This window comes from Trachypithecus francoisi, unplaced genomic scaffold (genome assembly GCF_009764315.1).
Source record: "Trachypithecus francoisi isolate TF-2019V2 unplaced genomic scaffold, Tfra_2.0 Lachesis_group2, whole genome shotgun sequence".
Taxonomy (NCBI): Eukaryota; Metazoa; Chordata; class Mammalia; order Primates; family Cercopithecidae; genus Trachypithecus; species Trachypithecus francoisi.
Window position 1 is genome coordinate 114,443,251 of NW_022681465.1, and position 18,213 is coordinate 114,461,463.

General features: G+C 54.4%; 1 protein-coding gene across 1 annotated transcript in view; it reads right to left on the bottom strand.

Annotated features, from left to right (window-relative positions):
- COL23A1 (collagen type XXIII alpha 1 chain) overlaps window positions 1-18,213 on the bottom strand; it is a 365,686-nt gene that overhangs the window by 8,900 nt on the left and 338,573 nt on the right. The window contains 14 exon segments of the mRNA XM_033180209.1: window positions 172-198; window positions 420-485; window positions 783-845; window positions 1,659-1,748; window positions 2,491-2,535; window positions 5,262-5,315; window positions 7,590-7,667; window positions 9,325-9,369; window positions 9,831-9,893; window positions 10,470-10,532; window positions 12,705-12,731; window positions 14,707-14,736; window positions 15,200-15,235; window positions 16,190-16,306. Coding sequence (XP_033036100.1) covers window positions 172-198; window positions 420-485; window positions 783-845; window positions 1,659-1,748; window positions 2,491-2,535; window positions 5,262-5,315; window positions 7,590-7,667; window positions 9,325-9,369; window positions 9,831-9,893; window positions 10,470-10,532; window positions 12,705-12,731; window positions 14,707-14,736; window positions 15,200-15,235; window positions 16,190-16,306 — 804 coding nt within the window.

The following is an 18,213-nucleotide window of genomic DNA, read 5'->3' on the forward strand; positions in this document are numbered from 1 at the left end:
AATGACATCAGGGAGGTTATGCCCTGGGGAGTTGGGACGTTCAGGTACTGGGAAGACTCAGGGATGGGCCAGGGCGGAGCATCAGGCCCTTTGCTTTGCCCATTGGCAAGGCTGTTAGAAACTGCCCAGGCGGTGAGTCTGAGGCCAGTAGAGGGGGCTATGCCCACTCACCTTGGGACCCTGGATTCCCTGGAGGCCCTGCAGGAGGAGGAAGCAGGTGAGAAGGCTGGCTCCGGACCCTCTTGCAGCGGCCACTCACTGGCCCCTGGGGCCCTGTCCTGGGCTCTGCCCTCTGCCCATGTGCCCCTCCCTGACTGGAGAAGGCCGCACTCTCCTGGGTCACGGCTCTGGGACTAGCCCCCATCCCACCTCCTGGTTTCCTGGCTGCTTCAAACCAAACCAAAGCAAACCGTCCTTACCATTGGGCCTGGGGGGCCTGGGGGGCCAGGGGGGCCAGGGGGCCCTGGCTCCACTATGAGCTGAGCCTAGGGAGGGTGAGAGACAGGTTAGTCACCCACCGCCTGTCACCCTCACCCACCCGCACCCCAGCTCATCGCACACTGCTGGATCGAGAATCTCCTTCCTGCCCCCAGAGGGCAGAGTCTGGTGAGCGGGTGGCAGCTGGCCTGTGGCTTCTCAGAGGGGCCTCGCTCCCCGTACTCTCCCTCCCCTACTGCCCTGAGTTTGCTCAGGCCAGGTGGCCTTTTTGTCCCAAGGCTCAGGGTCCCCACTCAGCCTGGATTGGGTGTTGGGGGAAGCCCTGACCCCCCACACCCCCTTACCAGGCTCTCCTGTAGGCTGTCAGATGCCGACTCCCCCTTCTCCCCCTTGAGGCCATCAGCGCCCTGCAGGACGGCATGGCCTGTGAGTCCTTTGTGTCCAGCACCTACATCACCACCCACGGTGCTTAGCGACCTCCCTTCCTTCCCCCATGTGGCTTCTGGGAGCAGTCCTCAGTTAGCTGTTGCAACTGAAGTTTTCCCTGCATCCATGGACCATGCCCTGGGTAGTCAGCAGCGTGGGCTTCAGAGAGCACACGAGCAGCTGCACAGATTGTTTTCTTGGGGTGTAGGGAACAACCAGGGGCTCTGAAGCAAAGACCTCGGGGTCAAACCCCAGTGCCCCCTCTAGCCCAGTGATCATCAGGGATGGACAGTGGATGCCCCAGTCGTGGCGTAACACCTGGTGGCTCTTCCAATTGGGCCACAAAAGCAACAACAAAAATGATGAGGATGACAACAGTGGGTATTTGCTGTGTGCCAGCCACCACTGTCAGCCCAGCCACGCACGCCCTTGAGGGAGGGGGATGATCACCCCACTTTGGAAGTGAGGACACCAAGGCCTCAGGTTAGGTTGCTTGCCCAGAGCTGGATGCAGACTTGGGCAGCTTAGGTCAGAGCACGTGGCATAACCATCTGGCCAATGCGCTTCCATGGCCACACCTCCTGATTTTAGCTGCCCTCTGAGGCAGGCGGAAGGCCTCTTTCAGATGAGGAGTGGAGGCCGGGAGAGAAGAGGGCAGTGCTGGCCCAGAGCCTAGAGTGTCCCCGGCCGGCTGGGCACTGAGACTGCAGGGGCCGTCAGAGGCACGCCCTGGCCTCCCCACAGCACGGGGCTTCCACACAGGAGGTGCAATGTGGCCCAGCCCAGTCACATACCGGGAGGCCGGACAAGCCCATCTCGCCTGCTTCCCCTTTGAGTCCAGCTGGCCCAGGCTCTCCTGGGTCTCCTTTCTGTCCTTTGGGACCCTGAAAGCCACAAGAACAAGGGATTAGTGGGGCTTAGGAGGTCCTCTCCCTTTCCCCACCCTAGCAGGTCCCCAGAGCTTAGTTCATGGCAGGTCCCCACTTTCTCTTTGTGGGGCTTCACCTCCAGCCACAGTGGCTGGGAGCCTTAGCTGAGTGCAGTGGAGGGCAGGGGCTAGGGGCAGACGGGTGAAGCATGTGAGCCTGGAGCTGCCCCTCTGGGGGCACTCATGGGGCTACATTGCTCTGTGCTCACACCTCAGAAGCTAGTGGTGGGACTCCCCACCCCACAAACTCTTCCAGCCACCGAATCCCTCCATTCAACCAATCACATAACGTCCAGGATGAGACACACACTGCGGACCCAGTGGGAAAGACTCACCCTCAAATAGCCAGTGACCCCGTGAATATGCTTACGTCTGTATAGGATATCACACACCAATACACACACACACACTAGAACTGGGGCAATACCTACGATGGCAGTGATGCTCTTAGCTTTTATGGCTTTTCACCACGTGCCAGGCACTGTGCTGAGTGTTCTCCATACAGAGTTACTTAGCCCTGCCCCAGAGCAGGCAACTTGCCCGGGACCTGAGGGCAGACCAGGGTTTGCACACAGGCGGCCTGGCACCAGAATCCATGATTTTTGCCTCTCTCACACATGGTCTTTAACTCTGTACACACACACACACAGCCCAATACCAGGCACTGGCATCACCAAGGAAATGAAAGGCCCAGAGACCTTCTCTCCATCGATTCCTGGGGCACCAGGCAATCCAAGCTCACCCTGGAAGGAAACAGATGGCAAGAGGGGTTATGTCTTCCTTTCCTAGAGAGGTGTCAGCAGCCAGAGGGCCAAGACACACTGTGTACCCGGCCCAGGGTGGGTCAGTACCCACCACCTCCTCTGTTTCTTCAGTCCATCACGAGCAGATGTAGCCCATGGCTATCACCAGTAAGTTGTTATGTCACAGATTCGGGTGCTGAGGCTTGGAGGGTTAAGTGACTGGTTTCAGGCCACAGAGCCCAGGAACAACGATGCCAGGACCAGATCTGCCTGACTTCAAAGCTGTTGGCTCTTTCTCTTGAGACAAACGGGCAGGATGCGAACGAATGGTACAGGTCACAGGGTGTGCATAGCTGTCCATCCACCGGACTGGTATGTGGGCACAGGGGCTGGGTTTTCAGTTCTTTATTTTTAGCTAGTAGATACTTATAAAACACTACACCCAATAGCAGCTAAATATACATTTAATTTGTGTGCATATAAAACATTCAACAAGAAAGAACACTTTGACTCTAAAACAAGTTTTAATACATTAAAAAGATCAATGTTGTATTAAAAAGAATATGTTCTGGCTGGGCATGGTGGTTCACGCCTGTAATCCCAGCACTTTGGGAGGCTGAGGTGGGTGGATCACCTGAGGTCAGGAGTTTGAGACAGCCTGGCTAACATGGTGAAACCCCCCTCTCTACTAAAAATACAAAAAATTAGCTGGGCTTGGCGGCACAGGCCTGTAATCCCAGCTACTTAGGAGGCAGAGGCAGGAGAATTGCTTGAACCCGTGAGACAAAGGTTGCAGTGAGCTGAGATGGCGCCACTGTACTCCAGCCTGGGCAAAAGAGCAAGACTGCCTCAAAAAAAAAAAAAAAAAAAAAAAAAAGAATATGTTCTCTAACTGCAAGATACTTTTTTTTTTTGAGACAGAGTTTCGCCATGTCTCCCAGGCTAGAGTGCAGTGGCACAACCTCAGCTCACTACAAGCTCCGCCTGCTGGGTTCAAGCAATTCTCCTGCCTCAGCCTCCCAAGTAGCTGGGATTACAAGTGCGCACAACCACGCACAGCTAATTTTTGTATTTTTAGTAGAGACAGGGTTTTACCATATTGGCCAGGCTGGTCTTGAACTCCCGACCTTGTGATCCACCTGCCTCCACCTCCCAAAGTGCTGAGATTACAGGCGTGAGCCACGGTGCCTGGCCACATAATAATTAAATAAGAAATTAATAAAATATCTGGTCAGCTGGATACATTAAATATGAAAAAAAATAAAACCAAACAAAAAAGCAAGATGTCTGGAAAACAATCTCCCAAGTATTTCTAAATCCCCAAGTATTTCTAAATAATCTATGAATAAATCAAAAGAGAGCTTAGAAATTAGGTTGAATTGAATAAAAATAAAATTCAACATATCAAGGTTTGTAGGATGCAGTTAAAGCAGTGCTTACGGGAAAATTCATAGCTTTTAGAAAGGTTTTAGATTTGGGGGTACACGGGTAGGGCTGCCACATGGGTGTATTGCATGATCATGAGGTTTGGGCTGCTAATGATTCTGTCACCCAAGTGGTGAACATAGCACCCAATAGGTAGTTTTTCAATCCCTGTCCTCCCACCTCCTCCCTTTTGGAATCTCCAGTATTTATTATTCCCATCTTTGTGTCTGTGTGTACCCAATGTTCAGCTTCCACTTTTTATTTTTATTTTTTTGAGATGGACTCTTGCTCTGTGTCCCAGGCTGGAGTACAGTGGTGTGATCTCGGCTCACTGCAACCTCCGCCTCCCAGGTTCAAGCAATTCTCCTGCCTCAGCCTCCCGTGTAGCTGGGACTACAGGTGCCAGTCACCACCACACACGGCTAATTTTTGTATTTTTAGTAGAGATGGGGTGTCACCATGTTGGTCAGGCTGGTCTCGAACTCCCAACCTCAGGTGATCTGCCCGCCTCAGCCTCCCAAAGTGCTATGATTACAGGCGTGAGCCACCGCACCCGGCTCAGCTTCCACTTTTAAGTGAGAACATGCAGTATTTGGTTTTCTTTTTTCCTTCCTTCCTTCCCTCCCTCCCTCCCTCCCTTCCCTCCCTCCCTCCCTCTCTCCTTCCTTTCTTCCTCCCTTTCTTTCTTTTTTTGAGATGGAGTTTTGCTCTTGTTGCCCAGGCTGGAGTGCAATGGCACAATCTTGGCTCATTGCAAGCTCCACCTCCCAGGTTCAAGCGATTCTCCTGCCTCAGCCTCACAAGTAGCTGGGATTACAGGCACACACCCCCACGCCTGGCTAATTTTTTGTATTTTCAGTAGAGACAGAGTTTCACTGTGTTGGTCAGGCTGGTCTCAAACTCCTGACCTCAGGTGATCCACCTGCCTCAGCCTCCCAATGTGCTGGGATTCACAGGTGTGAGCCACCACACCCAGCCCATTTTCTTTTCTGTATTAATTTACTTAGGATAATGGCCTCCAGCTGCATCCATGTGGCTGCAAATGACAGGATTTCATTCCTTTTTATAGCTGCATGATTTTTCAGTTTAAATGTATGAATGAGGCTTCCCAGGGAAATCTCCCAGATTAGACAGAGCCCAGGGAGAAGGCACTCAGCCTGGAAGCCCAGGCCCTTTCTCTGAGCTCTCAGAAGCCAGGACACCAGGAGGGAAGTGGAAGAGGATCACAGAGCAGACAGGAAGTGGGAGGTGAGCGCTGGAGACAAATGCTTGGGGGACCACATAGCTGTGTTGGCACTGACCTTGGTTCCAGGGATCCCTGGTGGCCCTGGGGGCCCCTGTGGCCCGGGAGGCCCCTGTGTGTGAAAGTGAAGCCAGTCAGTGTCATTGGTTAGGCAGGGCCTCCCTTTGCTGCCCGCCCAGCTCCCCACCTGGAACAAAGTCCCCGTCCAGCTGAGCTGAGCAGGGGCAGGGTCCTCGGGGACCACTTCTTCCCGTCAGGTCAGGCCACACTGTGCATGGCTTTATCTGGCTACCCAGGTTTGGGGGAGGCCAGGAGGTGTCTGCTGCCATGAACGGCTCTCTGCCCCAATCCAGATTTCGTCACGATGCTCCCCTGCTCAAGATCTTGCTTTGGCTCCCTATTGCCTCTCGAAGCAAGCTTAAATCCCCTGCTGGCATTCAAGGCCTGCCAAGAATGACATCCCCAACAGTGGCCCAGCACCACCCTCTCTGACTGTCCTATGAGCTCTCTGACCCTCTGGCTCCACTGCCTGCTATCTGCTGGACGTAGGGAGTTCCTCAGTCTCGCAGGTAGGGGTGGGGTCTCCAGTGTGTCCAGGTCCGACCCCACTCTTAAGCTCCTGTCCTGACCCAGACTTTTTGCAGGCCTCCTGCTCAGCCTCCACACTCCCCTCCCCTCCCTTCTGTAAAACTGCATCCTGCCCAGCCCCTGCCCCACAAGCTCTAGGTCTCTCCCCTCCCACCTCCCGCCTCCCTATCCTGTGCCCTTCTTGTTGGTGTCCCACTGAGACACCTGGCCTCCATCTTATCCACCCTTCTCTAGGCCCAGGCCCAGGACCTCCCTGCCTGGGGTCCCCCTGCTACCTGCTCCAACACCCGCTTTTGTTCACTGTCCATACCATTCCCTAGCTAGCCTTCCCCAATATGTTTTTATTTTTTATTTTATTTTTTTGAGATGGAGTCTCCCTCTGCTGCCCAGGCTGGAGTGCAGAGGTGCCATCTCAGCTCACCACAACCTCCGCCTCCCGGGTTCAAGTGATTCTGCCTCAGCCTCCCGTATAGCTGAGACTATAGGTGTGCACCACCACACCCAGTTAATTTTTGTATTTTTAGTAGAGACAGGGTTTCACTATGTTGGCCAGGCTGGTCTCAAACTCCTCACCTTGTGATCCGCCTGCCTCAGGCTCCCAAAGTGTTTGGATTATAGGCGTGAGCCACCCACCCGGCATGTTATTTTTTTAACATCATCCCCTGCATGGACTATGTGGACTATGGCTGCCTGCTGCCCATCAAATTGAGTCAGCATCTCGGTCTGGCATCCAAAGCCCATCTCTGGCCGGGCGTGGTGGCTCATACCTATAATCCCAGCACTTTGGGTGGCCGAGGCGGGAGGATCACTTGAGATCAGGAGTTTGAGACTAGCCTGGCCAACATGGTGAAACCCCGTCTCTATTAAAAATACAAAAATTAGCCGGGTGTGGTGGTGCATACCTGTAGTCCCAGCTACTTGGGAGGCTGAGGCAGGAGAATTGCTTGAACCTGGGAGGGGGAGGCTGCAGTGAGCCGAGATCACACCCAGCCTGGGCAACAAGAGTGAAACTCCATCTCAAAAACAAAAACAAAAATCAAAACAAAACAAAGTCCATCTCCCAACTCCCTGTACTCATAGGCTCGGTCAGCCTGGGACACACCATGCATGTGTCTGCCTGCCATGCCATGCCATGCCACACCATGCATGCCTGGGGGTGGGTGCCACAGTTACTGCCAACTTGTACTTTCCCAAAGCCTGTGGGACATAACTGGAAATGATGCTCAGGTGGGGCCAGGGCCCCCTTCCCGGTCTGATCTCTGGTGACCACTCCTTCCTCACCCACTTCCCTTCTGGGGTACCCATGAGCTGCTGGCACCCAGTGCCTCTCTCCACTGGTGGTAAGTCCCAAGTTTACCAGCCACTGGGCTCGGGGGTCACACATCTCCCAAGACTCCGGGGGCCGGGCTTGCCACTCTCATCCTCTCCATTACATCATTAGAAGACCTAGCCCTCCACCCAGTGTCCCCTCCACCCAGTGTCCTCTGGGAAGGTCCCAGGAGACACCGGTGGGAACAGACCCAGGAAATGCTCTGGCTCCCGCTTCTGAGCGAGAAGCTTCCCTTTTTGACTTGGCCTCTAGGGAGCTCAGTCCACATGGGCCACATTCACAGGGGCTTTCTGAGGCCGTCTCAACATAGCCCTGATTTCCACATCGGACCTAGGAACGGTTGGGGTCTTTGTGCTAAGCTGCCTCGAGTCCCTTGTGTAAAAAAGTGCGGGATTAATCACAAAGGAAGTTATTGTTCCCAAGGAAAATCATATCTAAGGCACATCCTGGTCCCACCAGGAACACTACCTTGAGGGCATCCAAGATCCTGCCATCATAGTCGATCACCACTGTGTCTCCCTGCTCGCCCTTGAGGCCTGGGACACCCTGAGGCAGGAAGAAGGGTAAGAATTTCAGGGAAGAGCTACGCTGGGGGGTGAAGTGGCAGCTGTCCCTGCATCACACCCAGAGATAAAGCAATGGAAGAGCCTTGTCACCCAGGCCACACGCATGCCCCTCCCCAGTGTGGATCCCAGCATGGGAGGGAAGGGGAGGCGGGCGCTGGGGCCAGCTGAGGGACCTGTTTCCACCTGGTCCAGCTGAGGGGCGGCTAGAATTGCCGTCATGTGGGCGTTCAGGCCTGACCCGAGTCCTCAGGGGAAAACAGAAAGCCTGATTTTGATGTGACGCTCTTCAGATTTTTAAATGTTGGCAACACACAGAGAAGCCCCAAACCCTCCAAAACACAAAAAAATGAGCAGGCTGGATCTGGCCCCTGTGCCTCCATTTCCCAGCCTCTGGTAGAGGCTGCACACGCCACGCACCCACATGCCTATTCCTGCCTGGTTACAGGTGCACGTAAGCGTGCCCATGCCCATGCTGCACACCCAACGTGCACACTCACATGTGCACACAAGGCTGCTGGCCAGCCCTCCCCTCGTGAGCCTCACTCCCCACCCAGGCTGCTCTTTGCTTGGGGTACGGTGAAGGGTGGGGAGCACTTTGGTTCAGACCGGAGCCAATCCCTTGTGCAGGCTGGAGACCCCTGCCTGGGCCTCATTTGCCAGCCCTCCCCAGGGACAAGGCAGGTCCCCAGTCATAGCCTGCCCAGAACAGCCTGGCTCACTGGCTGCCTAATCCAACCCTCTCCCGCTCCCCACCACCTGCACAGCCAGGCAGGGGCTCAGATCCTGTTTTTTGGAGGAAGAAACCAGCCTCCTGCAGCATGAGGAGACAGAGCTGAGGCCAGGATCCTGGACGTCACCCTAAAGATAAGGTATGTTGCTAGGGGCTGGTCACAAAAGATCTGGGGTGGGCTGGGGCGCTGTGCTCCTGGTGGCAGGGACAAACCTCCCTGTGGGGTGGGGAAAAGGCAAGGCCCAGCCCACTGCGCCAGCATCAGGCACAGGACAAACGGAGGACCTGTGTCTGAATATGTAAAGAAAGGAATTTAGGCCGGGCGTGGTGGCTCAAGCCTGTAATCCCAGCACTTTGGGAGGCCGAGACGGGCGGATCACGAGGTCAGGAGATCGAGACCATCCTGGCTAACACGGTGAAACCCCGTCTCTACTAAAAAAATACAAAAAATTAGCCGGGCGAGATGGCGGGCGCCTGTAGTCCCAGCTACTCGGGAGGCTGAGGCGAGAGAATGGCGTAAACCCGGGAGGCGGAGCTTGCAGTGAGCTGAGATCCGGCCACTGCACTCCAGCCTGGGCGACAGAGCGAGACTCTGTCTCAAAAAAAAAAAAAAAAAAAAAAGAAAGGAATTTAGATGGGCATGTGCTCGAGGGGACTGAGAGAGATCTGGCTTCATAAGAACGGGTCGGGACTCTTCTTCTTATACTTCCATATTTGAACATTTTACCCAAAAAGGCACGTACTATGAATTTTCAAAAATCACTAATACATTAGTTTAAAAAGTAAAATACTCCCAGTTCCTGTAGCTCCACTGCTCCTCTGGGGTCTCTGTGGGGACAGGGGCTTCTGAAGCTATGGGGGCCCTAGATCTCGTCCCTGAGGCCTTGCCTGAGAGATGGCAGCTTACCCGGGGCCCTGCAGCTCCGTCCGTGCCTCGGTGGCCAGGCTCCCCCTGTGGAGACACACGGTGTAGGTGTGAAGCCAAAACACGCCTCCCACGACGCTGCTCCCGGTCCCCTCTTCCCAGGAGGGCCCAGGGCCCAAGTGCTGGAGCCTTCACAGCTGAATGTATGAGAACAGCACTCCAGGAATGGGGCTCCCGGAAGGGCCTGCGAGACCCTCCTCTGACATCACTTTGTGTAGAGATGGGGACGCTGGTGTCCAAGAGCCGGAGGCTGCATGGTGAGTGGGCCACAGAGCTGGGCACCAGTGGAGGCCTTGCCACTCGTCCAGGTTCACCACTGCTGCCCCCACACCAGCTCCGACAGTGCTGAAGGAGACCCCTGGGCCAGGTCCTCCTGGGACTCCTCACTTAAAAGGGCAAACGAGAGCTGAGACCACGTCTCCCACTCCCGACTGGGTGCCGGTCTGAGCAGGGCCCACGGGTGCCAGAGCAGCAAGCCCTCACGTCACCTTTGGTCCTGGGGCACCGCTCACGCCACTCTCGCCCTGAGGCCCCTCGCTCCCTGGCTCGCCCTGAAATAGAAACAGTTGCAGTGAAAGCAAGTGTGAGAGGGCATGTGGCGGGTGCCTTGGGGCTGCCTGAAGCCTTGCGATTAGGCCTCCTGGCAAATTGTTACTGAGTCCATGGGGGGTGTGTGCAGATGGACCTCAGGGCTCTCGCTAGCCCAGGGGACACAGGGCCACGGCTGCCACCTTCGGGTGTGGGCCTTGGCACTTACTTGGGGCAGCTCAGGGGCTCAAGGGGTACTTTGGAGACTGGCTGGCCAGGATTTGGTGGCTGTTGTGAGGGGTTGGGGGAGTGAGGCGTGAGGATGACACCCAGTTCCTGGCTTGGGGACACGGCAGAAAGTGAGGCCCCTGAGATGGAAACAAGAGGGCTTGAGGGAGTCAGGGAGACACACGGACTGGGTGAGACGCTAGGCCTGTTGTGTGGTGGGGCCAGGGCCTTCCTCTGCCTCTCTCTGGCCTGCACTGGGCACTGGCCTAGGACCTTGTGGTGCCAAAGGTCCAGGGTAGGGACTTCACCAGGCAGACAGGAACCATGGAAGGTGGGGGCAGAGGGCCACGAGGGGAGGGGCAGATACTCACCTTGGGCCCTGGTGGTCCAGGGAGCCCTGGTGGTCCAGGCTGGCTTGGTGTCCCATCGTCGCCCTGAGGAGAGGACACCTGGGGCTTGCCGGTCAGACCCTCAGGTGGCCAGTGGGCCCCTCCCTCCTCTGGGCTTCCCAGTACACCAGTCTGCTCCTGGCACCTGCACCGGCACATGGTACCAGGCAGCTCCTCTCCACCCTCCTTGCCCCTCCAGGGCAGAGGTGGGGTCAGATCCATCTCTCTGTGTCGCCTGACCCCACCAGCCCAGGGCTGGCATTTGCAGAAAGAACAGATAGGCAGATGAATGAGGGTACATTCATCCATTCATTCCCCCTGTGGGCCAGGCAGCTGAGGTCCCTGCTCAGGTGGAGTCAGAGGAGGCCAAGGGAAAAGAAACGTTCAAATAAACACAAGGTTGGCTGGCACGGTGGCTCACGCCTTAACTCCAGCAGTCTGGTGGGTCAAGGCGGGGAGACTGCCTGAGCCTAAGAGTTTGTGGCTGTAGTGCCCCATCATGGCACCTGTGAACAGCCACTGCACTCCAGCCTGGGCACAGAGCAAGACTCCATCTCTACAAAAACCAGAAAATAAAAAATGAGCCAGGCATGGTGGCACACGCCTGTAGTCCCAACTATTTGAGAGGCTGAGGTGGGACAACTGCCTGAGGTTGCAGGGAGCTGTGATCATGCCACTGCATCACAGCTTGGGTGACAGAGTGAGATCCTATCATATATATATATACACACACACATGCAAATAAATTCTAGGCACCATGTCAGGAAGTGGAGTTGTTTTGAGAAGAGAAGAGGATGGCATGGCAGAGAGGGACTGCAGGGAGAGCTTGTTTCAGCAGGTGGCCAGGGAAGGTCTCTTAGAAGATGGGAGAGTTTTTTTTTTTTTTTTTTTTTTTCATAAGATGGAGTCTCGCTCTGTCGCCCAGGCTGGAGTACAGTGGCACAATCTCGGCTCACTGCAAGCTCTGCCTCCTGGGTTCACGCCATTCTCCTGTCTCAGCCTCCCGAGTAGCTGGGACTACAGGCGCCCGCCACCACACCAGGCTAGTTTTTTGTATTTTTAGTAGAGATGGGGTTTCACCGTGTTAGCCAGGATGGTCTCTATCTCCTGACCTCGTGATCTGCCCGGCTCGGCCTCCCAAAGTGCTGGGATTACAGGCATGAGCCACGGCGCCTGGCCCAGTTTTTTAGTTTTTGAGACAGGGTCTTGCTGTGTTATCCAGGCTGGAGTGCAATGGCACAATCCATAGCTTACTACAGCCTCGACCTACCAGGCTTAAGCAATCCTCCCACCTCAGCCTTCGAAGTAGCTGGGACAACAGATGCATGCCACTGCACCCGACTGGTTTTTCTGATTTTTAGTAGAGATGAGGTCTTGGTGTATTGTCCGGGATGGTCTTTTTTTGTTTTTTTGAGACGAGTCTCACTCTGTCACCCAGCAGGTTGGAGTGCGGTGGTGCAATCTTGGGTCACTGCAACCTTCGCTTCCCGGGTTCAAGTGATTCTCCAGCCTTAGCCTCCAGCGTAGCTGGGACTACAGCCGCCTGTGACCACGCCTGGCTAATTTATTTTTGGATTTTTAGTAGAGATGGAGTTTTGCCATGTTGTCCAGGCTGGTCTTAAAGTCCTGATCTCAAGTGATCCTTCTGTCTTGGTCCCCTAAAGTGCTGGGATTGCAGGTGTGAGCCAGTGCGCCTGCTGGCCTTGGGGGAGGGTTTTGCTGAGACCTGAATGAGGTGAAGGAGGAGGCTGGCCCAGGAGAAGAGGCTGGAGAGGATAACACTCATTCAGTGGTTTAAGCTTGAGCTCACATCATGGCACCAGGGGCTGGTCAAACCAACTCTGGCCCCATCTCAGAGTCTCTGATTCAGTGGGTCTGGGGTGGGTCCCAGGACCACACTTTGAGAACTAGTGTGCTTGGCCCTGAAGTGGGCATGAATTTGATGTGTTTGAGGAAGGGAAAGAATGAGTGAGTGAATAAATGAATGAGTAAAATGAATTCTGGCCTCACGGAGAGCGAGGACAGGGCAGCCACCCACAGTGAGGGCTCAGGTCTGGGGAAGAGAAGGCCACTTTCCCTGTGGGTTGGCTCCCACCCCACCCCATGCTGTCCCCATCCCCATCCCCATCCCCATCCCCATCCCCATCCCAGCCCCTGCTCTTCTCTCCAGCCGCTTCCCAACACTGACCCGGATGCTCCTCCATCAGCCCCTCTCACCTTCTTTCCAGGTACTCCAGGCTCACCCTGGGGGAGGCAATGGGGGGTTCAAGAGCAAGGTGAGAGCCGTAGGAGTGTGGCCCGGACCCCAGGCCTCTTGTTCCTCGGGTAGAATGACCCATGCCCACGGCCAGCCCAGAGACCCCTGAGTGCTTCAGAGAGCTGGGGCGGGCAGTCTTGAATTCCACTTCTGAGCCGCTCGCTCCCAAGCTCAACGACCCTGGGCAAGGCACTGTTCTTCAAAGCGGGGAGGTGACTCCTGCAGTCTCAGAGGGTTTTGGAGGACGAGGCACTGGCTAAGCAGCTTTCCCATCCTTCCTCCACAGGCCAGAGGCTCCGTTTCCGTCAGGGAGGACCAGAGCCCTCCTCCCCACTCACATCCTCCCCAAAGAGGGCAAAGATGAAAGAGCTCGCATCTGCAGGGGGCCAGATCCGCTAACACGTGGAGAACACGTGGAGAACTACGTCCACATGAAAACCTGCACATGGATGCCGACGTCAGCTTTACTCCAAATTGCCAAAACCTGGCAGCAGCCAACATGTCCTTCAGTAGGTGAGTGCATAGGTAAATAAACTGTGGCTTATCATTAAATAAATAATAAACTCAGACATGGACTATCAGTCAGTGGTAAAAAGGAATGAGAAGACATGGATGAAAGGTCAATGTGTATTACTAAGTAAAACAGGCCAATCAAAAAAGCCACACACAGTCTGATTCCAGCTAGATGACACTCTGGGAAAGGCAAAACTATGGAGACAGTGAAAAGAGATCAGTGGCCGAGCACGGTGGCTCACACCTGTAATCCCAGCACTTTGGGAGGCTGAGGTGGGTGGATCACCTGAGGTCAGCAGTTCGAGGCCAGCCTGACCAACATGGTGGAACCCCATCTCTGCTGAAAATACAAAATTAGCCAGGCATGGAGGGGGATGCCTGTAATCCCAGCTACTTGAGAGGCTGAGGCAGGAGAATTGCTTGAAACCAGGAGGCGGAGGTTGCAGTGAGCCGAGATCGTGCCATTGCACTCCGGCCTGGGCAACAACAGCGAGACTTCAACTCAAAAAAAAAAAGAAAAAAAAAAAAGATCAGTGGTATCAGGGGCTAGGGAGAACGAGCGAGGAACAGGCAGAGAACAGAGAGTGTTTAGGGCAGGGTAAATACTCCATGACACCACAGTGGTGGATACTTGTCAACACACATTTGTCGAAATCCAGAGAGTACCACAGCAAGAGTGAACCCTAATGTGAATTACGGCATCTGGGTGATGGTGATCTGTCCATGCAGGCAAATCATCTCTAACAAGTGGGGGTGCTCATAGCGGGCGAGCGGGGGCATGGGCCGGGGCAGGGGGATATGGAAACTCTGTACTTTCTGTTTAGTTCTGTTGTGAAACAAAAAATGTTCTAAAAATAAAATCTATCTGGGCCAGGTGCGGTGGCTCACACCTGTGATCCCAGCACTTTGGGAGGCCAAGGTGGATGGATAACCTGAGGTCAGGAGTTCGAGACTAGCCTGGCCAACACAGTGAAACCCCCGCCTCTCCTAAAAATATAAAAAATAAGCATGGTGTGGTGGCGCACACCTGTAGACCAAGCTACTCAGGAGGCTGACGCAGGAGAATTGTTTGAACCCAGAAGGTGGAGGTCGCAGTGAGCTGTGATCGTGCCACTGCACGGCAGCCTGGGTGACAGTGAGGCTCTGCCTCAAAATAATAAAAAATAAAAAAGAAGGAAAATCTATTTGAAGCCAAAAAGCTAATGTGTTTTATGATTCAACTCTCACAACTCAGTGTGAAAAAGGCAGGAAAGGTTTACTGTGCCTCCAGTTAACGGATGAGTAAACTGAGGCCCAGAGAGATGCAGTAACTTGCCCATGGTCTGGGAATTTGGTCTCCTGACCCTACTGCCTTGGCTTTGTGGGGGGGGGGCGGGGAAGAGAAAGGAGGTGGTGGTGGGCGAGTCCATCCCACCAGATCCGGGGAGGGGCATGGGGAATGAGGAGCACTCACCTTGGCCCTGGGGGTCCCTTCGGGCCCTGGAACAAGAGAAAAGAAGGTGTTACATGTCATACTGGAGGCTGATCCTGGGCCTGTCCTTCTCAGCATCCTGGCTTTGTAAAAGGTGACTCCAATCCCAGAGAGCAGGAGGCAGGGCTGCCGCCAGAAGCAGGCTGAAGCTGCCCACCCTAGGCCTGACTCCTCACGCCTGGGACAGCTTCTGCATTAGGGCTCAGGCGGTGGCAAGTGCACCACAGCCTCCACACAGGAATGTGGAGCTCCTGGAATTCCCCCCGACTGGTGTCTCGCCTGGCCATTTCCCCAGGGTGGGTGGAGGGGCAGGTGCACAGGGGTGCACACACATGCAGACATGTACATGCAGAGGTGTGCACACACACACGTGCGCGTGACCCTCCTGTCAGCGTGTGTGGGAAAAGGGCTTCCAGGTCTGGGAACCACAGTCCTGCCAGCCCAGGCCTCTGGAATGCCCTGGATACTGACCGTCTCACCGTCTTGTCCAGGCTCTCCTTTGGGGCCCTGCGGACATGTGAGGGGACAGCGGTGAGGGATGCAGGTTGTCACACTGAACTGAGCCCAAATCTCAGGCCAGACCCTGGGCTGTGGCTCTAAGTACATTGTCTCATTTCATCCTCGCCAAACCTGAAGAGCGAGTATCACTGTCCCCACTCCACAGAAGAGAATGTTAGGCTGGGGGAGCCACTGGCCTGGCGTGACAAGTAATGGATGAGCCAACTGAGTAGCTGTCCTGGGGGAAGCTGGTGGCAGTTTGGTGGGGGATCCATCTGACTCGGGGGGACCCTGGTGGCAGTCTGGTGGTGGTGTGGGCTCCACACTAGAGGGAAGGGCAGGCTGGGGTTTCTGGGTTAGGGAAAGGGGTAGTAGGATGGGGCCTGGCCTCCAGGCTTTGGAGACACTTGGGAGGAAAGCTGAGGCTGAGATACTATATTGGGGAGCTCGAGGGGAGGGGCTGATAAAGGTCTGCAGAGAGAGTGCCCCCAGAAGGGTCTCCGGCTCAGGGTTGAGTCAGGATTGGGACTGGGATTGCAACTAAGGTCAGCTTAGGGTGTCTGGGTCTATTTGAGGTTAGAGTTGGTTTGGTCAGCGTCCGAGTCTGTAAGGGTCAGAGTTAGGGTCTGAATTGGGCGTGTAGACCAGGATTTGGGAATGAGTTTGAGGTCAAGGTCTTGATTGGGATCAGAGACCCAGTTAGCGTTAGATTTAAGGTTCGAATGGGATAAGGGTCTGGGTTGAGGTTAGGGCTGGGTTTGGGTCTGGGGTCAGGGTCAGGATCTGAATTGGGGTTGGATCTTGGTTGGAGTTAAGTTTGGGCCCAGGTTCAGTGTCTGGATTGGGGTTAAGGCTGGCATGGGGTCTGCACTAGAGACAGAAATGGGGATGGGGCTGGCTCTGGAATCCAGATTTGGGGTTTTGGTCAAGTTCTGTGTGGCCAAGCTCCAGGCCCTCTCTTACCGCTGGGCCTTGTGCTCCCCTAGGGCCGTCCTTCCCGGTGTCGCCAGGAGGGCCCCGGGTCCCAGGAGGTCCAGGGGGCCCCGGAGGCCCAGCAGCTCCATCTTGTCCTTGGTCTCCCTGAAAGAGATGGGGCTTGGCATGACTCTGAGGGGGAGGGGGTCCAGCCTCCAGAGAGAAACCCTCAGATGGGCAGCCCCACGCCATCCCCTTTCCCAGCCCTTGGGGCAGGCTCAAAGGGGAGGGCTTTGTGACTGGGCCTCCTGCCACTTACTGGGGACTGCACGAAGGAACAGGTCCCCATACTTTGGTATCAGAGGCCCTACAGGACCTTTTACAGGCCAAGGAATGTGCCAGCTCTTCAGCACCTGAAGCCCAGATCCAGTGTTTAGGAGAGAGATGGCACGTGCTGCATATGGGGGGAAACATGCGTGTCCAGCTGCCTCTTCTTTTCTCTAGAGTGGGGCCTGAGTATCTCCTGAAGGACCTTCCTGGAGGACCCTTTTTTTTTTTTTTTTTGGTCAACTCTCGCTTCATTTGAAGTATGGAGGCACTCTCTTGGGCATTTATCCTTGTTCACAGCTGCTTGGTTAGTAACAGCCCCAAACTGGAAACCAATCCAAAAGTCCTTCAGTAGGTGGAAGGTTAAGGAGCTGGGGTACGTCCACGTCATGGAACACAACTCAGTAATCAACCCAGACGAACAGGCCACGACACATGCAACACCTCAGATGCATCTCAGGAGAATTATGCTGAGTGAAACAGTCCATCTCAAAAGCTTAATACGGTGTGGTTCTATCTACGTAACACTCTTGAAATGGCAACATTATAGAGATGGAGAACCCATAATGGTTGCCAGGCATTAGGGATGGGGGGATGAAGGTGATTGTAACTACAAAAGAATAGCTTGAGGGACCTTTGTATGCTTTACACAAATCTACAAGTGTGTTAAAATTGCACAGAACTAAACACACAAACGAGTGTGTATACAGCTGGGGGCATCTGAATAAGGTTGGTGGACTGTATCAATGCCAATTTCCTGTTGTGAGATTGTACTCAGAGATGCAAGATGTCACCACTGGGGGAGAATGGATGAAGGGTACACAGATGTTATTTACTACAATTACATGTACATCTACAATTATCTCAAAATAAAAGTTAAAAAAAAAAAAAAAAAGGATGATGAAGGGCCACGCAGTTTCTCTCATGCAGCACTAAATCCCCAACTTGAGAACTTGATGTTAGCACTGGGTCAGACCTCAGGCAGCCAGAGCCCCACCTCATAGCCCGACCCAAGAAGGAGGAAGACCACTGTGACTGGCACCTACCCACTGCCCCAGCAGCGCCCACCCTGCACTGGCACAGGGTGGAGCCACAGGAATGGAGTACACCCACGTCATGGTGCCAGTGGCTCCCAACCTTCTTGTAACAAAGAAAGGAAGACCTAGCACTGAGCTAGCAAGGATATCCTGAAGATTTTTTTTTTTTTTTTTTTTTTGGAGACAGAGTCTCTAGCTCTGTTGCCCAGGCTGGAGTGCAGTGGCACAATCTTGGCTCACTGCAACCTCCACCTCCCGGGTTCAAGCGATTCTCCTGCCTCAGCTTCCCGAGTAGGTGGGATTACTATTATTATTTGTATTTTTAGTACAGACGGAGTTTCACCATGTTGGCCAGGCTGGTTTTGAACTCCTGACCTCAAGTGATCTGCCTGCCTTGGCCTCCCAAAGTGCTGGGATTACAGGCGTGAGCCACCACACCTGGCCGAACATGATCTTATTCAACCTTTGCAATGAGTTGGCCAGGGCACTGTTATTGTCCCACTTTACAGATGGAATGGCTGGGGTTGGGGGTCAGAGGGTCAGTTGCCCAAGGTTACAGAGCTAGGGAAGGCGGAGCCTCTTCTCACTGCCAAGGCAAGAGGTCCTTTTGAGACACTTCTTTTCATCCACAGATGTTCCCTGATCTGAAATAGCTCACCTCTCTAGCAAACTGCACTTAACACAAATTCACTTGCTTTCCCAATTAAA